The 16,342-nt window shown below is 41.8% G+C and overlaps 1 protein-coding gene across 2 annotated transcripts in view; it reads right to left on the reverse strand.

Moving 5' to 3' along the window:
- REV3L (REV3 like, DNA directed polymerase zeta catalytic subunit) overlaps positions 1-16,342 on the reverse strand; it is a 222,351-nt gene that overhangs the window by 59,723 nt on the left and 146,286 nt on the right. For both annotated transcript variants that reach the window (XM_075923987.1, XM_025184747.2), the window contains exons 17-18: positions 11,419-11,611; positions 8,743-8,854 (exon numbers count right to left, since the gene is read on the reverse strand). In XM_075923987.1, coding sequence (XP_075780102.1) covers positions 8,743-8,854; positions 11,419-11,611 — 305 coding nt within the window. The remainder of the gene's footprint in view (positions 1-8,742; positions 8,855-11,418; positions 11,612-16,342) is intronic.

The raw sequence follows: 16,342 nt of genomic DNA on the forward strand, positions 1-16,342 counted from the left end.
TGGAAAAGCCTACATCTTTCACCCAAATTACCTTATGTTATTTATGATAAAGGCAAGTTTCACAGGCAGAGCCAAACGTGAATGACTGATTTTCAGGAAATGCCATGTGCATCCTCAAACAAGTGCATTGGACCACTGGGGCCAAGTGTTGAGTCTCAGGAGAGGTTAAAGGTACAAGTCCACTTCTCTTTCCTTTCTTTCCTCCTGCAACAACTGTGCAGGAAGGTCTCAGGAGTACAGATATGGCTTCTGCAGAGCAGCAGCTCTTTTGTTGAATGTTTATGTTTAGATATTATTCTGGTAGTTTCCAAAATTTTCCTGAGGTTTATGGGTGAGGAGAGGAAAAACAGTGACTTTTAAGCAGTTTATATCTTAGTAAAAGCTCAATGGTGTTAAGGGGAGAAATAAAAGACATTTATCCTGAGGGTTCACCCTTCCACATTTCAAAGATCTGCTGCAAAGAGCTGATGACTGAATTTTTCAAGGAAAATCCTTTATAACAAAGTGTTAGGTAACCTAGCTGTAGGGATCACTATCATCTCCCCTCCTTCAGCATGACTTCTAGTGCAAAAAAAATGATGGAATGCCAATGGACCTGTTATAAAATCATAACCTTTTTTCTTTTACTTACACAGGTTAAGTGGTAGAAATATTTTCTACATCTCTAGCAGAGCTGAATAGTTTGTGAAATTCTGATATACTCTTCTTTACTTCCTCTGCTAATATTTAAGAGTCTAGATTCTGTTTACCTTTCAAGAGATTGTGTGTACAATCAGTATGATAGTGTCCTGGGTGACAAATTATGTTTGAAAAATTTACCAGTTTTTTCAATCAGAGTAGATATTTTTGGAATCTGCCTCAATGTGTGTCATTACTCTGTCAAGCTCATATTCATTGCACCTTAGCCATTCCTGGGAACAGAAAATTCCTTTCTTTGGCAGAGGCATCCCTACCTACTGCTCTTTGGGAAAGTAGTCAAGCAATTCCTTTGATTACTAATCGAGATAAAAATGCTGGCTATGATGCTGAAGACAATTTCCCATCACTTTTCATCACATTTACAAAGAAAATAACTGAGAAAAAGTGTCATCCATACCTCATGCTTTAATTCCTCAGTTTTACATCCTACTACCTTTTTCATCCCACTCCCTCACTAGTTTGTGAGATTTTGTCTTGTAGTTTCAGTTTTTAAAAAGCCCTCACTGTCTTCCTCACTAGTGAAAAAATCTGAGTAAGACACACAGTGTTAGTGTCAGTTTTTGCACTTGCTACAAACTAACAAGTTATAGCAACTGGAAGCTGTTGACTGATTTCACTGGCAAAATAAGAAGGGGGAAATCATGCTATTGCCAACCCTTTTGCAAGGGTGAGTTGTATTTCTACAGTCAGGATTTAAAAATGCAATATTAGTAACAATCCAATCATCCTTGAGGTAGAGGGAAAAAATAAGATTGTTTTTCTCTCTAGCCAGAAAAGGTTACTCTGTACTACTTTCGCTGGTATGTCATCTCCTCTTTCTTCTTATTATATAGCGAACGTTTCATTTCATTTCAGTAAACAGTTTAGTCGTTTTTTCTTTTTACAGTTTGGACTTCTCTGGTTCAGCACCCTCAGGACCTGGGCGGTCCCAGATGAGGGAATTTGCTGGACCAGGGTAGGTCCCCTGCCACCAGTCTCCTCAGACTGCTGCCCCTCCTTGCTCCTTTGGCTCCGCTGCCAGCTGGGTGACACAGCTGCCTCAGCCCCACTGACAGAGCAGCTGAACATGCAGCCCTGGCCCCACTGCCATGGCACCAGCCCTGCTGCTGGGTGGCATGTGGCCCTGACTCAGCTTCCCTGGTACAAGCCGGGTTGCCACAGCAGCACCAGCCCTGCTGCTGGCTGGCATGCAGCCCCAATTGAACTGCCAGCCTGCTGCGACTCCAGCTGGGTTGCCGTAGCCCTGGCTCCACTGGCAAGGCCTCTGACGGGTTTTCCCTGCTGGGCTGCTGTGGCAATGCCCCTGTTGCCAAGTCAGCACGCAGCCCCGATTGGGCTGCTGTGGCATAGCCCTGCTAACGGACCAGCATGCATGAGCTGCCCTGGTGCCAACTGGGTTGCCAGGCTGCCTCTGTCCTGCTACTATGGCTCCACTACTGCCACTAGGCTGCTGAAGCTCTGGCCCTGCTACCACTAGGCTTGCCATGCCCGGGGTTCTCAGTTATTGGCCCTCCTGCCCCAGGTGTCTCTTGTTCAGAAACATTCATGGTCCCGTAGGACCATGGATGCTGGCAGATGAGAGTCTTGGTTTTGGGAGATGCAACCTGTAGTGTAAGTTTTCCCTGACTGCTCATTTTCCTCCAGCTAATCCAAGGCAAGTGGAGGAGAGAATGCAGGCCAGACCTACAATACAGACAGAAAAAGGAATTGTCTAGAGCCACAAAGTCTTTGATGAACAGTAACTGTATAACTGAAAGCTTTGGGGAACTCCTTCCAATTATCTTAGGGCAACAAAAATATAGCTGGGAAGTAAGAGGAGATTTTTAGAGGAAGATGCTACTATCCCAAAAGTTATTTCTGTGAACTTTATTTTTAAGGCAGATGTATGGGATTTTTCCTCCTTGCAATCTGATGTTAAATCTTCACCACCTCCTGAAATGGTGCTTTGGAGCTTATGAGAAACAAATACAATATCATATGTCTAGTCTAATAAGAAAATTTGGTAAATTCAATATTTCTGCAATCATTTACACGTAAAGCACTGTGGATAAGATTTAAAAATGCTAAGAATTATTGTCTGCTATGGAAAAACCTGGTATATTATATTTATTATCTTCCCCCAGAAGCCACTCCCTGCTTCCTCCCTCTGGGAGAGGAAAAAGAGAAGAGGGGCAGATGGCCGGTATATCATGTAGCAGTAAATCCACTGATTCTGCCCATGATCCTGGCTCAGTGAAAGCTTTCTTAACTGGAAAACTTTGCTAACCACCATTGTCCCCAGCCACAATACTGCCGCATCTTCAGGTGTGCATGCCTGACTCTCACGCATCCATCTGGATGGGCAGATGCCTCTGGCTACTGCAGAGCTTCTGACAGCTGATGTCATCAGCAGGCACCTCCTTCCCTTTTAGCCTGCCTCGAGCTACTGGGAGCCAAATCTTCTAGAGGGCTCCCAGGCAGCTGGCCCGTTTGTCTGCCTGCCACTTCGGAGGAGGACACAACAAAAATGCCCTGAGTGAGCGAATGTGTGTGTTGGATGGGTATGGTCTGCTTACTCATTCCTCCAGCTTTGCTAGTTCTTTCTTTCAAGCGCACAGTACTTCCCTATTTGGCATAACCAGAGTGACAACCCAGCTCTTTGCTTTCAGAACAAATGTTCTGAATAATATTCTGAATGGCCAAGGGGGTGTGGATTGGTCACCATGGTAGGAGGCAGGGGCAGAGCAATAAATGCGAGCACATTCAACTCACCAGGAAACCCCCATTCCCCATGAGTGCTGGATAACAAAGCTCTTTCACTGTAGTCCTGAGTCTCTTAGCTCTGTGTCATGAAGAGGAGTATGCATTCCTGTGTAAACTGTCCAACTCTTGCTCCTTCCCCTCTATGTGGCAAAACAACAACTTTTCCATTGTATTTAGGGATCTCTTTAGTGCACCAGAGAGGAAGCATTTGCCTTACATGTGAAACAAAGAGGCCCATAACATTTACTTTTTTGTGGGACTCCACTGCTCAATCAGGCCTAGCAAACTTAAGTTCTTCCATCTTTTTCAAGTATTGAGGCAAAATACCTTGCAGTTTTAGCCTTCCCTTATTTTATTTTATAGACTAACAAAACACGTAGATGGTATCATGAGCTTTCGTGGGCACAGCTCATGATACCATCTACAAAGTGCTACCAGACCATCTTTTTTTCTGTAACAGACTAACTCAGCTATCCCCTGAAGCTCTTTATTTTATTTAGAAGCCTGCTTTAGAGCATCCTCTAGGGGGTTGCCTATTGAACTGCAGGCACAGCTCTCCCCAGTCTTCCACTTTTGGGTTCTTGGACAAAAGCTCAAGCTCTTTTCAGGTACACTTTTCCTGTTTTCTTCTTTTCTCTGCAGACTAACCTCCATTCGATAGAGTGAGACAGGGATTCCGTTAGCATAACAGCAGATCCTGAGGCTTCATATCAGCAGAAGCTGAGCTGTCCCAACAGCAACTCCAAAGAACCTAGCGTTTCTGCACTCACCTCTCTGTGCTGGTAGAACATCTTGTACAAAGTTGGGGTGAAGCTACTTTTATAGCTGATAACTGGCTTCTTGGCACATTTTACTTCCATGTCCTCATCATCTCCACATCACTCAGCCAACCCACGACAGGTCAAAGAGAGAATTTTTGGTTCCATGTGAGAGTTCCCTTTCTATCCAAGACTTCTCCTAGAACTCCAAAGGAGGGCCTTAGTAACTCCCACTGCAGTTTCTTCTTCAGTTTCTTTGGGAATTCATTTTCCCGGGGTGTGTCTGCCCAGAGACGCTTTCAGGATCTTCTGAATGTCTATCCTCATTTTATTCAATATCTCAATAACTTTTTAGAACGAAAAGAAGGATTTGCTGGTTTGCTTTCCTCCCAAGTGCCCCCCTTTAACTGTCTCCATAAAGAGTTAAGCCATGCATATATTCCTAGCTGTGAGGGTCTTCCACTTGCCTCAAGGCAGATCAAGCTCCACCAGTCTTTCAGGACAGCTGGAATTAGCAGTAAACACATGTTTGCTAAAACAAACTCTTCTGTAACACCCTTAACATGAAGGAAAAGGGTGGCTGCAGCTCAAATGCACAGACACCATTTCTAGGGGCACCCTTCGAGGTGAAACTTCTCAATTTTCTAGAGAAAAATTCTGAAAAAATGTATCAAATTTTGATAAAATTATGCCTAGTAAATCTTCATTTAGATGCTACAGTATGCTTCGGTCTTTTGCAACAGCTTTCAATAATATCAGAACTGTCAGTGCTTTTGTCCACTGTATCCCATCAAGGCCAAGATACAGTGGAATAAGGAGGTGTTATGCCAGAGAGAATCCTCTCCAAGGCAACAAGGCCCTGTGGACTCATGTTTGCCTTCCCCTTGACAGAATGTTCAAGAAATTCTTTATGAACATGAAGTGGTTTCCTTTCAGACAGATGAGTTCTTGAGATCAGAAGAACAAAAATCCTCAATTTTTGAGCACCACTAATTTTTCTCTAATTTCCTTTGTCACAAGACATTGTGAAACCCAAAGGTATTCTAGATAGTATCTCAAAACCTCTCTCTTTTGGCACAATCTCCCAGTTCTAACAGAAGACATTTTGACAACTTCTTTGGGGGGGGGGGAGGGTCTTCAGAATATCTGGGAATTTTTAGCATAGAAACACTTGTGCTTTATGATTGTGCTTTGAGAAACATCCAGTATTTCTTATTCATCATAGGTGTCAAGAAGACATATCTTCACAAGTCAATATGCTCCATCTTGTCAATGCTCTGCCATCAGGGACTACCATTATCAATGCTTTTCAGCTTTTCACCTGCTCCACAGGCATTTACCCAACTGATGATTATCTTGATGGACAATCTGAAATGAAGGTATGCAGCTCTACCACTACGGACAAATGATTGGTATAGATGCAATTGTATGAGGCTTCAGTTCACTACAGTTTCTGAAATTTCTAAAGCAACACTGGAGATGAATTTGTAGAGTGCTGTAAATTCCATCACAAGAGCTCCTAGTTCTAGGGACCACTTTTCAAAAGTAACATTGGTCTAGTGGTGTTGCCGGAAGAAAAAAAACTTAAATGTTAGTTTAAAACATTTAAAAGTTAAAAAACTTTCTCATTTATTTTTATTCAACATATTAATAGGTTTCCCTATTAATTCAACATATTAATTAAGGTTTCAACATATTAATATCTCCAGCTAGTCTTTTGGGTGCTGCTCCACCTGCACTCCTTCATAATTTTCTGATCAGGTAATAGAACTAACAAAATTAATTAAATAGATCTACTGTCAAGCTCAACCAACAGATTGCTGAGCTCCCTCTACTGCCAGTGAACCCCTGGTCATTTGTTCAAGGCAAATTATTAGTAGATCCAACAGCAATAGGTATAATGAACAACAGATTGTTGAGATGGGAAAATTGTAGGGGTTTGCATTCAACAGAAAGCAAATGGTTCTATCCACCCACAGGAGTCCCAACCTGGCACCAATCCATGAATCTACAAATAATGGGGAATATATCAGTCAGTTTCCTTTGTTATGTTCTTCCAGAGTTTATAACTAACCACATGGAAAATGATGAAACCACTATGGCTCATTCTGAATCAGCAAGACAGAACAAGAAGCAAAATCCTGAACAAAGATCTGGAAGATTCTACCGCAGCAGGAAGATCTGGATATGTCCCTTAATGTCAAATACATCTGGAATAAGTCCAAGAAATAAGTCAGCAGGCTCATTTGATGTGGGATGGACCTGAGAGTAGAAGCGGAATTAGTAAATCTTTGATTGTTTGGAGATAGCTCTTCCCATAAATAGATTTGTTTGTTGTCCAGTGCACCAGGGAAACAATACATTTTGCTCCTAGCAGTGGCAACCCACAAGCCTACTGAACAGATGTGCTGTCATCTGTTGTCAGGACTCCAGTGTTATGCTCTTCTACAGAAATAGTCAGAAAAATCAACAAAAAATGTGCAGTCATACTGTTTATTTTATTTTGATCCAAAACACCTATAATTCCCCACACAATAATTCAAAGGTCAGTATCCTAGCCAGAGATCTTATCAACTTCTTAGGAATTCATAAAAGCCTTCTCTCTCACCCAGGTCTTGAATCTCTGAGAATTGGTCCCTGGATCCTGAAGGGTAATGTTTCCTATAATACGGTCTGGTTGATTTCCTCCTCAAATCCAAGAAGTCCTTCATCAATTGGTCTTTCCAGGTCAACAGCAGAACTTGGTGCTTGTGGTGCACTCAGCAAAAAAAATCCACTAACTTGGGCCACAGAAGACATTTTGAAAATGTTCCCAGTACTAAATGTTCTCACTAAAGCTTCTTTTGGGTCCCAAGAGAAACTCCTCTCTGATAATCTTAGTTCACCTTCCTTTCAGTGATCATTTCAGCAATAAAACTCCCTCTCAAGCATGTTTACTTCCCCCAAATAAAGCAGCAATTCTGAGCCTAGCCACTGATTTTGCTTATAACCCCTCCCTGACTTCCATTTAATCTTATCAATATTCCTACACTGCTTCTACCCAAAGTCTACACATGCTGAAAGACAAAGGAGATACACACAAAGGACGTATCTAAGTGATAAAATTCTATTTGCATAGAACTATACTACATAAAGTTTGATGCCCTACTGATATTATACAGGGGAACACAGACTAAGAAGGACAGTGTAAGACATCAAAATCCCCTCTCTCTATATCTACAGATTAAGTCTGAATACTTTGAGGAATGCAAGTTACCTAACGCAATTTCTGAGGCTAAGTTGCTAACTCCCACAAGTCTACTAGCAGCATGTGGGGCAAAAAACCAAAGCCTTTTATGAAGAGATTTGCTAGGCAAGCTATTATGGTTGTTGGCATATTCCTTCACAAAGTACAGCAAAAAACTGGTATTCTTTCTTCATCCAATGATGCCTTCAGATATACAAATGCTGAGTCTCCATTTGGTAGTGTGCTCTTCATGAATGAATCAAAACTTCTAACTGTTGCGTTATCTTTGACATGTTGTTTACATGCTGGCATTTGATTTCTTTTAAATCTCCTCCTAGTTCTTAGGAGACTTTTTTTAACCTCTGCTTGCTACTTCCAGTGGTTTCCCAAGGCAGACGGAGCACCAGATTTCCAAGAAAGTTAAACATAAAAATTAATTTCCTTACCTGTAATTTTGTCTTCTCTAAACAGGTATCTGCTGCTCTGTCAGGACCCACCCTATGTTGGTTGCTTTCAGCAACTCTTTTTGTATTCTGGCTTCATGAGGTTAGTCAATTTCATTCTCCTCAGTGGTTTTCTGGTTGGAGAGAGAGAGAATTGCAAATGTACTCTGCCTAGTACACAATTTGTCTTCAGAATGTACTCCAGCCAGATGATTCAGGATTTAGTTTGCTTATTTTTCCTTCTGACCATGACTTTCACAGCTTTGGCAGTAGGGCCTTGCAGAGAGATGTGCCTGAAGTTCCAATGTTACACCACAAGAGGGAGATGTAAAACAGGCATTCAAAACTTGGAAGAGAAAAACCCAGCAGTTTTCCAAGCTTTTAATAGAGCAGGGATTCCCATTCAGAGAAGACACATTTATAGGTAAGGAAAGTAGGCTTCACAAGTTATGCTAATCTACCCATGTACATTTCTGTATGGAAAGTATTTTGCCATATAGAACCTCCAAAAATATCTTCCTACTTTGGGGTTTTCCATGGTTCCCAGCACAATATTCTGAGAGTTCAAGATTGACATGTGTATGATGGATTCTGGTATTAAGAGGAAAGGTTATAAAATTTACAAGATTATTAATAGGAGTGTTTAGATTGGGGCTTTAATACAGCTAAGGGGCTATTTTTTATATGCTCAATCTAAGAGGAAAAGAAAAACAAATGTTTTAATTCAACAGACCACCATTCTTGTCCATTCTAGAAATAAGCCTCTGTGGGGAAAATAATAACAATCAATATTTGAGAGACTGGCAGGAGCTGCAAGAACTAATTCTGCTGAACCATGCCTGAAAAATAAAAGCAGAACACACAGATGTGCTACCTTTTTACAATATTCACTACTTCTTGGAAAAGAGCTCTCTCATCAACAGCATAAGTGACTTCTAGTCCTGTAACTCCAGATCTTGTGAGCAAAGGGGCCTGGTCTCTGCTACCTAGAAAACAAGTGAAATAACTATTAATTTTTAGGACAAAAGTCCACAATTCCAGTCTCGCTCATCCTTTAAACGGAAAATATATAACTCAAATCCTTTAAATAGAGAAAATCATTTCGGTCTCTACTAAGTACATTCACATCTGTCTTAATACGGATTAAAAACTACTAATACAACTAATTCCTCTCTGGATAATTTTTGTTCTTAAAGGTAGCTTTTAAAACACATCATTTTTCCCCCCCACTTTGCAGATTGTTCCATGAAGAGGAGAACATTTTCTAGAAATTACCAAAGAAATAAATTTGACCCAAAGAAAAATGTCAGCATTTTAGATCCCCGGCAGTCAGGCTAAGATCCATATTTGAAGAAAAACTTCAAAGAACTGTATGACAGCTTATTTTCTATATTCTTCACATAAAATACCTATTTTAATTAACTACATTACACTTGATTAGATGGTTACTTTGCAGAGTGTTATTAATATGAAAAGCCCTATACAATATAGTACACATTTTAAAACACCAAAAACTCCCCATTAACTCTAGGAAATAACCAATTAGAGAGTTACACATACTGCTGGCTCTGCAGCATAAAGCTAAGCTTTATGCTGCAGAGCCAGCAGCAACACCTCCCCTGGAGCAGGGTTGCTAGCCCCTGCCGGCCTACCTCCTGTGGAGGAGGCTTTGCTGACACAGCGAAGCCACCTCCCTCTGTGCGGAACTGGCAGCTCTTGCCTGCCAGCCTCTCCCTGGGAGCAGAGTGGGCACCCCGGCACAGTGAAGCCTCTTTCCCAGGAGTTGGCTGAGTTTAACCAATACTTTTAACCAATAAGCATCACCTTATCGGTTAAATGTTTAACAGTTAAACTCCAACATCCCTATGACATGCTGGATCATAACATCTCTGATTAAGCCAATGAACTGGAGTTTTAAAAGGAGCTAGATACAAGATGAATACATTAGACCACAACAGCTCAAAACATTCTGTGCATTTTCAGAACTAATTAAAATACAGGCTGTTACTTAAAATGCAACAATGTAAAGTGATGTGCAGTTCAACCTCAAGTCACTCCTCCAGGAGCTCAACAAGCTCTTCACAAAGAAAACAGTGAGAGCACTTACCAATAAAAGGAAGAAAGATTATCACAACAATTAAATGAATTCTTATTACTAAATAAGTTCTGCATATAAGGATGTCTGATTTTTCAACATACTACTAGTCTTACTCACAGAAAATTCTCTTCTTAATTTTTCAAAGAGATTCATAAGGAGCCATAACAGCCTCTCATGATAATTCTTACTTAGTACAATAATGGAGTTAATTAAAAAATACTAAATACCAGAATAAGCTACATTACAAGAAATATTAGGGATTTCGCCTAACCCCATAAAATTCCTGTAATACCTTAAAGAAGTAGGTGAAGGATGGAACTGTTGCCTTAAGATTAAATTTCCTTTTTATTTGTAGGTTTTAGGCTACAGCTTTACTATTAGACAGTATTTTGTGGTTTAATATAAAGCTATAATGCTACATTATAAAAAAATTCCTAAGAATAAATCTTAAAAGAAACAGGATGTTTTTTGATAGCCTAAACCAGTGGTACTCAACCTTTAACAGCTGGAGAGCCACTTCACCATTAAATGGAGTTGTAGAGCACCTTAAAATCAAGTACCGACATTGTGATCTTTGTGTCATGATGTTTCCTCAATGTCTGATGATCATCATCATATAGTGACATCATCAAATATTGACACATCATGACAGAACATCCCCTCTCCCAGCAGCACTCTTTCTCTCTCTCTTCATCCCCTCCTGGCTGCTGGGAAGAAGGAGTGGGGGGTCTTCCCCATTTTGCCCCCCGGCTGCTGGGTGGGAGGTGATCTCTACTCTTACCTGTGGGGGGATCCCAGCAGCTCCTTTTCTTTCCCCCTTTGGGAGGGGGAACTTCAGCGACTCCCACACTGCTGGTCCATTTGCTCAGTGCTCCCCGCGCTGCCTGATAGAGTGGAGCGCCGATCAGATGCCTACATTGCGAGAGCCGCCTGTAGGGCCATGAAGAGCCACATCCGGCTCTAGAGCCACAGGTTGAGTATCACTGGTCTAAACAAAGCCAAAAAGGTACAATACAATAAGGGCCCCTGTTTAGATCCTAAAAGGATCAGATAAAACCACAAATATAACCCTTAAGTAAAATATTAAACATACTGTCTTGATTTAACATTTTCTATTTGTAGCTAGCCAGCAATTTCAACAGGAGACTAAGGCAAATTTTCCTCTTTACACCTCTAGAATGCTGCAGAAGCTTGCTCACAGGTATGCAAACAGGTCTACTGCATACATGTAGCATATCTGTGGTTTACAACTCAAGCAATGGATCATAAGAAGATATAGGCAGGAGATCTCTACGTATGCTTAATATGGCCTTTCATCCAACAGTGATAAGAGGAAATTAAATGAGGTAAAACAACACTATAGAAGCAAACAGCATTACTTGCTAATGCTTTATTTTTTACAAAATAGAGATTTTGGTAAAGAACTCTAAGAAAAAAAAAAGAAATAAGAACCTTGGCTTGAGATTGTTCTGTCTCTATCAATCACTATAGCACCAATGATTTCTTTTTTATCTGTATTTGGCAGTGCTGTGTCAGATGTGATGCAGAAGAATAAAGCACAGATAGGATCAAATTCAGGGTCTGGCTCCAAGTCTCGTCTGGTTCGAGCATGTAATTCCATACTGATAAGTGTAAGATTTTGGACCTACATAAAAACAAATATATATGTACAAATTTATATTCTGTGTCTCTCTTCAAACAAATTTCACACAGTTTAGAAAGAAGCAAATTATTCATACAAATGAAATCATTATAAACAATGGTCCAGTACACTTATATAAACTATTTACATATCACCAGTAAAAAATCCAGCTGATTAAGCCTGCATTTTTTTAATCTTTTTTGGGGGGAGGAGGGGAGCAAAATGTATGGTTTTGTGCAAGGTTGCCAGTAAACAACAGTATTTTCAAACAAACTAACTTGGAATAATGATCAAATATTGAATGTTTCCTTTCTAATGTATACTGTCTCCTGATCTTTTAAGTCTTGATTAAACATTTCAAATAGCAACACCAAGAATATGAAAGTGATACAATTAAGAATATTAAATAACACTTTTTAATTCAATTCCATTTTCCATCAAAGAATCTCAAACTACTTTACAAATCATATCAAATTTATCCTCAATATTTGTGTTCAACAAAATACCAGCTCAGTTCCATTTTTCACAAATAGGGAAACAGGCATAGAAAGGTTAACTGATTTGGAAAAAACTCAGAGAAGTTGTGACAGTCGTAAGCGAAATGACTGGGATCTTCTGATATCGAGTATCAGTCCCCAACCTCCTGTTTTGTGTAAGGAAATGGTTGGAATAAAAGCCTCTTCCATGGTAAGGAGATGAAACTAGTTCCACAGCTCCTATCTGTAACAGATGTTGGACTTCCAAGTGTTAGAGATCCTCATGGGAAAGGTCCCTAAAGAGGACTAGGAGGTAGGAAGGATAGATGTAAAGGGGACAGAGTAGATCTAGATGATCTTTAGGACCCACTGGTCTAATTTTATAGTGGTCCATTTGTGGAAAAAAGGACATAGGCAATGTGCAAATTGAAGACTGGTTAATGGTATACTCTTTGGTGCTAAGGCATGGTCACTCACACCCCTGACCAATATTTCAAAATTGTTATTTGGATGTAGATGTCTGGGATGTGGTGGTTTGGTGTTGTCTACGTCTTTAGGGCTGTTTCTGCCAGAAATCAAAAGGCTTCTGTTGTTGTCTGTAGTTGCTCCTGATAGGGGGTATACATCCTCCGTTTGTTCAGTGGGGTGTACATGCCAAGGGTCCTCAATGTGGTACGGGATATTTCATAGCATACAAGACTTCATCTGTCTTAGCAGCAAACAAATGGGATTTGTCTAAGGAGAGATCCTCTACCTTCATTTGGAGTTCTTTGGGAATGCCCAAAGCCTGCAACCAGGAATCTCTCCTAGGGTACGGCTAGACTGTGTGGTTTTTTTGGGATACCAGAGGTATCCTGAAAAAAACTCTGCTGCGTCCAGGGAACGCGTTTGCTCTTTCACTTTTATTTGCGGAAGAGCAAACACGCTCTTTCCGAAGCCCCTGTATTCCTCATTCCACAAGGAAGAAGGGGGCTTTTGAAAGAGGGGTTTTTCCCCCGATACTTGGTCCAGTCTAGACGGGCCAAATTTCGGAAAAGCCTCCTTCGACAAAAGTATTGGAAAAAGATACGCAAAATGTGAAGTGCATTTTGCGTATCTTTTTCCAATAGATCCTCGCAGTCTAGCCATACCCCGGGCTGCTGCATCAGCTACATCTAAGACTGCTTTGGAGGGCTGTGCATGAGATTGTGTGCACCTCCTGGCTTATTGTCTAAGCTGTGTGCGCTTCTGTTCAGGGCAAGGTGCTCCAGGACCTCCTGGAACTTGGAATAATTGATATGGCTGCAGTCAGCAAACAGTGCAGAATAGTTTGCTACATGAAGCTGAAGAGTGGAGGAAGAATAACTTTTTCATCTGAATAAATCAAGAAGTTTATGATCATTATTGTGTGGTGTAGAGTGGAACTTAGGATTTTTTGCTCTGTGATGAACAGCATTCACCATACGGGAGTTGGGCTGTGGATGGGAAAACAAAAAGTCCACTTTAGCTGGTAATGAAATATTCAGCTCTTATTTGTAGAGAGCACAGATACTGATGTTTCCCAGATTGTGTCAGATGTCTCTAAAATGGCCTCATCCAGAGGTCAAGGCAATATTTGTGTGGCAGAGGGTTGCAAGATCTTCAGGAGTTTGTGCTACTTCTCTTAAACTTCCTAGAGGCCAATGTCCTGAGCCGTTGCTACTCTCTTAAACAGCTCCTGAAATTGTTTCAAGTCATCTGTGGGAGTAAGAGTAACTGGTATGACCCCCTCATCCAGTGAGGAGGAAGGGTTGTGGAGAGGGGACCTCTGCTCTTCATCTGTGGGCTCAGGGCCTTCCTCTTTGAGTGGTTCTTCATCCTCAATCATGGTCTGTGAATTATCTTGGGTTGGGGAGACCCAATTGCCCTTGCAGTTGGTGTACCTGGTGGATTATAATGTAAGAGGACCAGGGATCCTATGATGGCAGTTGACCTAAGTATGGAGGGGGGATATGGCCATAGTTTCCTGTTCCAGTGGTGAAGTAGTATATGGTAAGTCTGCTTCACAGGTTCCAGCTCCCAGGAAGGCTGTCTTTAAGTAGATGAGGAATGCTGTGAAGAGAATCTTCTATCGTAAGGTTCTGTATCAAGGTTACTGTAAGAGACTGATTGTGCTGGAGGGTGAAGAGAATGGTCAGTGCAGCACAAAGGGAACCTCTATGTCACTGTTCTGGAGGAACTGTGGAAGCATGGAAGAGTGGCTCAATGGGGTCTTCATCGTTGTGGGCTTGAGTTTTGGAGGTGACTTAGGAATCGGTACCCAAGTCTGTGGGAGTGGCATACTGGTGCAAGTTGGCTTTGGTGCCAGGTCCTGAGGTGGCAAGATCGGTGCCAATGCAGAGACTTTATGTCTTGGTGCCAAGTGCAGCGGCTTCTGTGCCATCGGCGTCCGTGCCAATACAGTGCCAGAGGTGCCTGGTTTGTCAGTGGTGTTGGCTTCAGCGGAGCTTGGCATTGCAGGCAGAGATCTGCAGGGAGAAGCTCTCTTATCTAGTCTGCCAATGAGGAGGAATGCATCTTCACAGTTGCAGAAACTTTGTCTTTAGGGTCTGCCTTGTCATAAGCCGCAGGATCCTCAGTAGAAGGCTTATGGGATTTTTTGAGAAGAATAATTTTAAGGCAGGCTTCTCTGTTTTGCCTTGTTTGAGCCGTCAAGTTGGAGCAATGAGAGCACTTGAGGGAGACATGGCTCTCTCAGAGTGTGTCTAGACTACAGAGTTTTGTCGACAAAAGTGGACTTTTGTCGACAAAACTATACCTGCGTCTACACTACCGCTGAGTTCTGTCGACATAACGTCGACAGAACTCAGCAGTTTTTTCGACGCTGGTAAACCTCATTTTACGAGGCATAATGCCTTCTGTCGACAGAGTTTCTGTCGACAGAAGGTGTTATTGCATGTAAACTGTCCTTGCGTCTACACTACCATGTCGACAAAGCAGCTTGCTTTGTCGACAGAACTGAATGTAGTGTAGACGCTCTTTGTCGACAGACGTTTTGTCGACAGTATCTGTCGACAAAACGTCTGTCGACAAAAGCCTGTAGTCTAGACGTACCCTCAGAGACATCTGATACATGATGAATATCCGTCAGAGATGGGCCTGATGTTCTTACAGGTGTAACATCTTTTGAATTCTGGTGACCCAGGCATGATGGTTGGTTGAAGGGAGGAGAAAAAATTATTCAGAAGGAGGGTCAAATGGGCAGGAAGGCCATAAACAAAAATGAAGGTGTTTTGTTTTGGGGGAAAAAAAGCGTTGGTTAAAGGCTAAGGTGAGAAAAAAAAGTTTTAAAGGGTTTTGTTATTGTTTTGTAGATGAAGAGAGGGCAACTGCAGGGACTCCATCTGCTGCTGAGGACAGTAGAAAAGGAATTGAGAAGACCATGCCTCATGTGGTCAATGAGTGCCAACAGCACCAGCTATGAAAATTCTCCAATTGTCAGTGCAAGGATACACCAGCAGCCAGAGTGGAGCACCCACAAAAATAGCACTCGAAGAAGAACTTTGAGATTCTCAGATAGAAGTTACTATAGCTTTATTAAAAATTAGAAATACCAAACCCTGATGAGAATAGAATTCAACAATATTTCTCCCTTCAAATTCCTCCCTCCTTATATTTTACTATATATTTTATAAATGTGCATCTGTCTGTATGTTCAACAACTCTTCCTAAATCGTAAGAGCTAAGACCACCAAATTTAGTACACAGCTTTCTCTTATCATAACTTAAACTCTTAAAGCTAGGTAAAGGTTCGGTTGTGCTAGGAAAATGAGATGTGTTGCTTATAAAACCATACAGAAGACAGACAGAATCACCAGGCAGGTGAAAGGAACTAGCTGGGGGTGCAACCAATCCCCTGTCCTGGACTGCCCTCACTCCAAGCCTCCCACCTCCCACTTGCCATGGAGGAGAGGGGGGGCTGAAGATCCTCCCTCCAAATCTTTATGGGGACATTGTTGAATTGTCAGGGAGTGAGGGGAAAGTGCACAGGGACAATGCAGGGGGAAGACAAGCTGTGCATTTTGCTTTCACTCCCTAACAGGGACAGGAAGGGGAAGAGCAACTAGCCCTGGTACGAATGGGGGGGGAGGGTGGTGAGGGGTTGAGTCCCCTGTCCTTCACAGACAGACACACTCTCCCCTGCCCAGAGCTCCTTCTCGCCCCCAACCCTGACTCCTACACGCATCACACCTCCAGAACCTTGCTCTGAGCCCCTCCTTAAGACCCCAAGCAATGCCGG

This window comes from Pelodiscus sinensis, chromosome 3 (assembly GCF_049634645.1).
Source record: "Pelodiscus sinensis isolate JC-2024 chromosome 3, ASM4963464v1, whole genome shotgun sequence".
Classification (NCBI taxonomy): Eukaryota; Metazoa; Chordata; order Testudines; family Trionychidae; genus Pelodiscus; species Pelodiscus sinensis.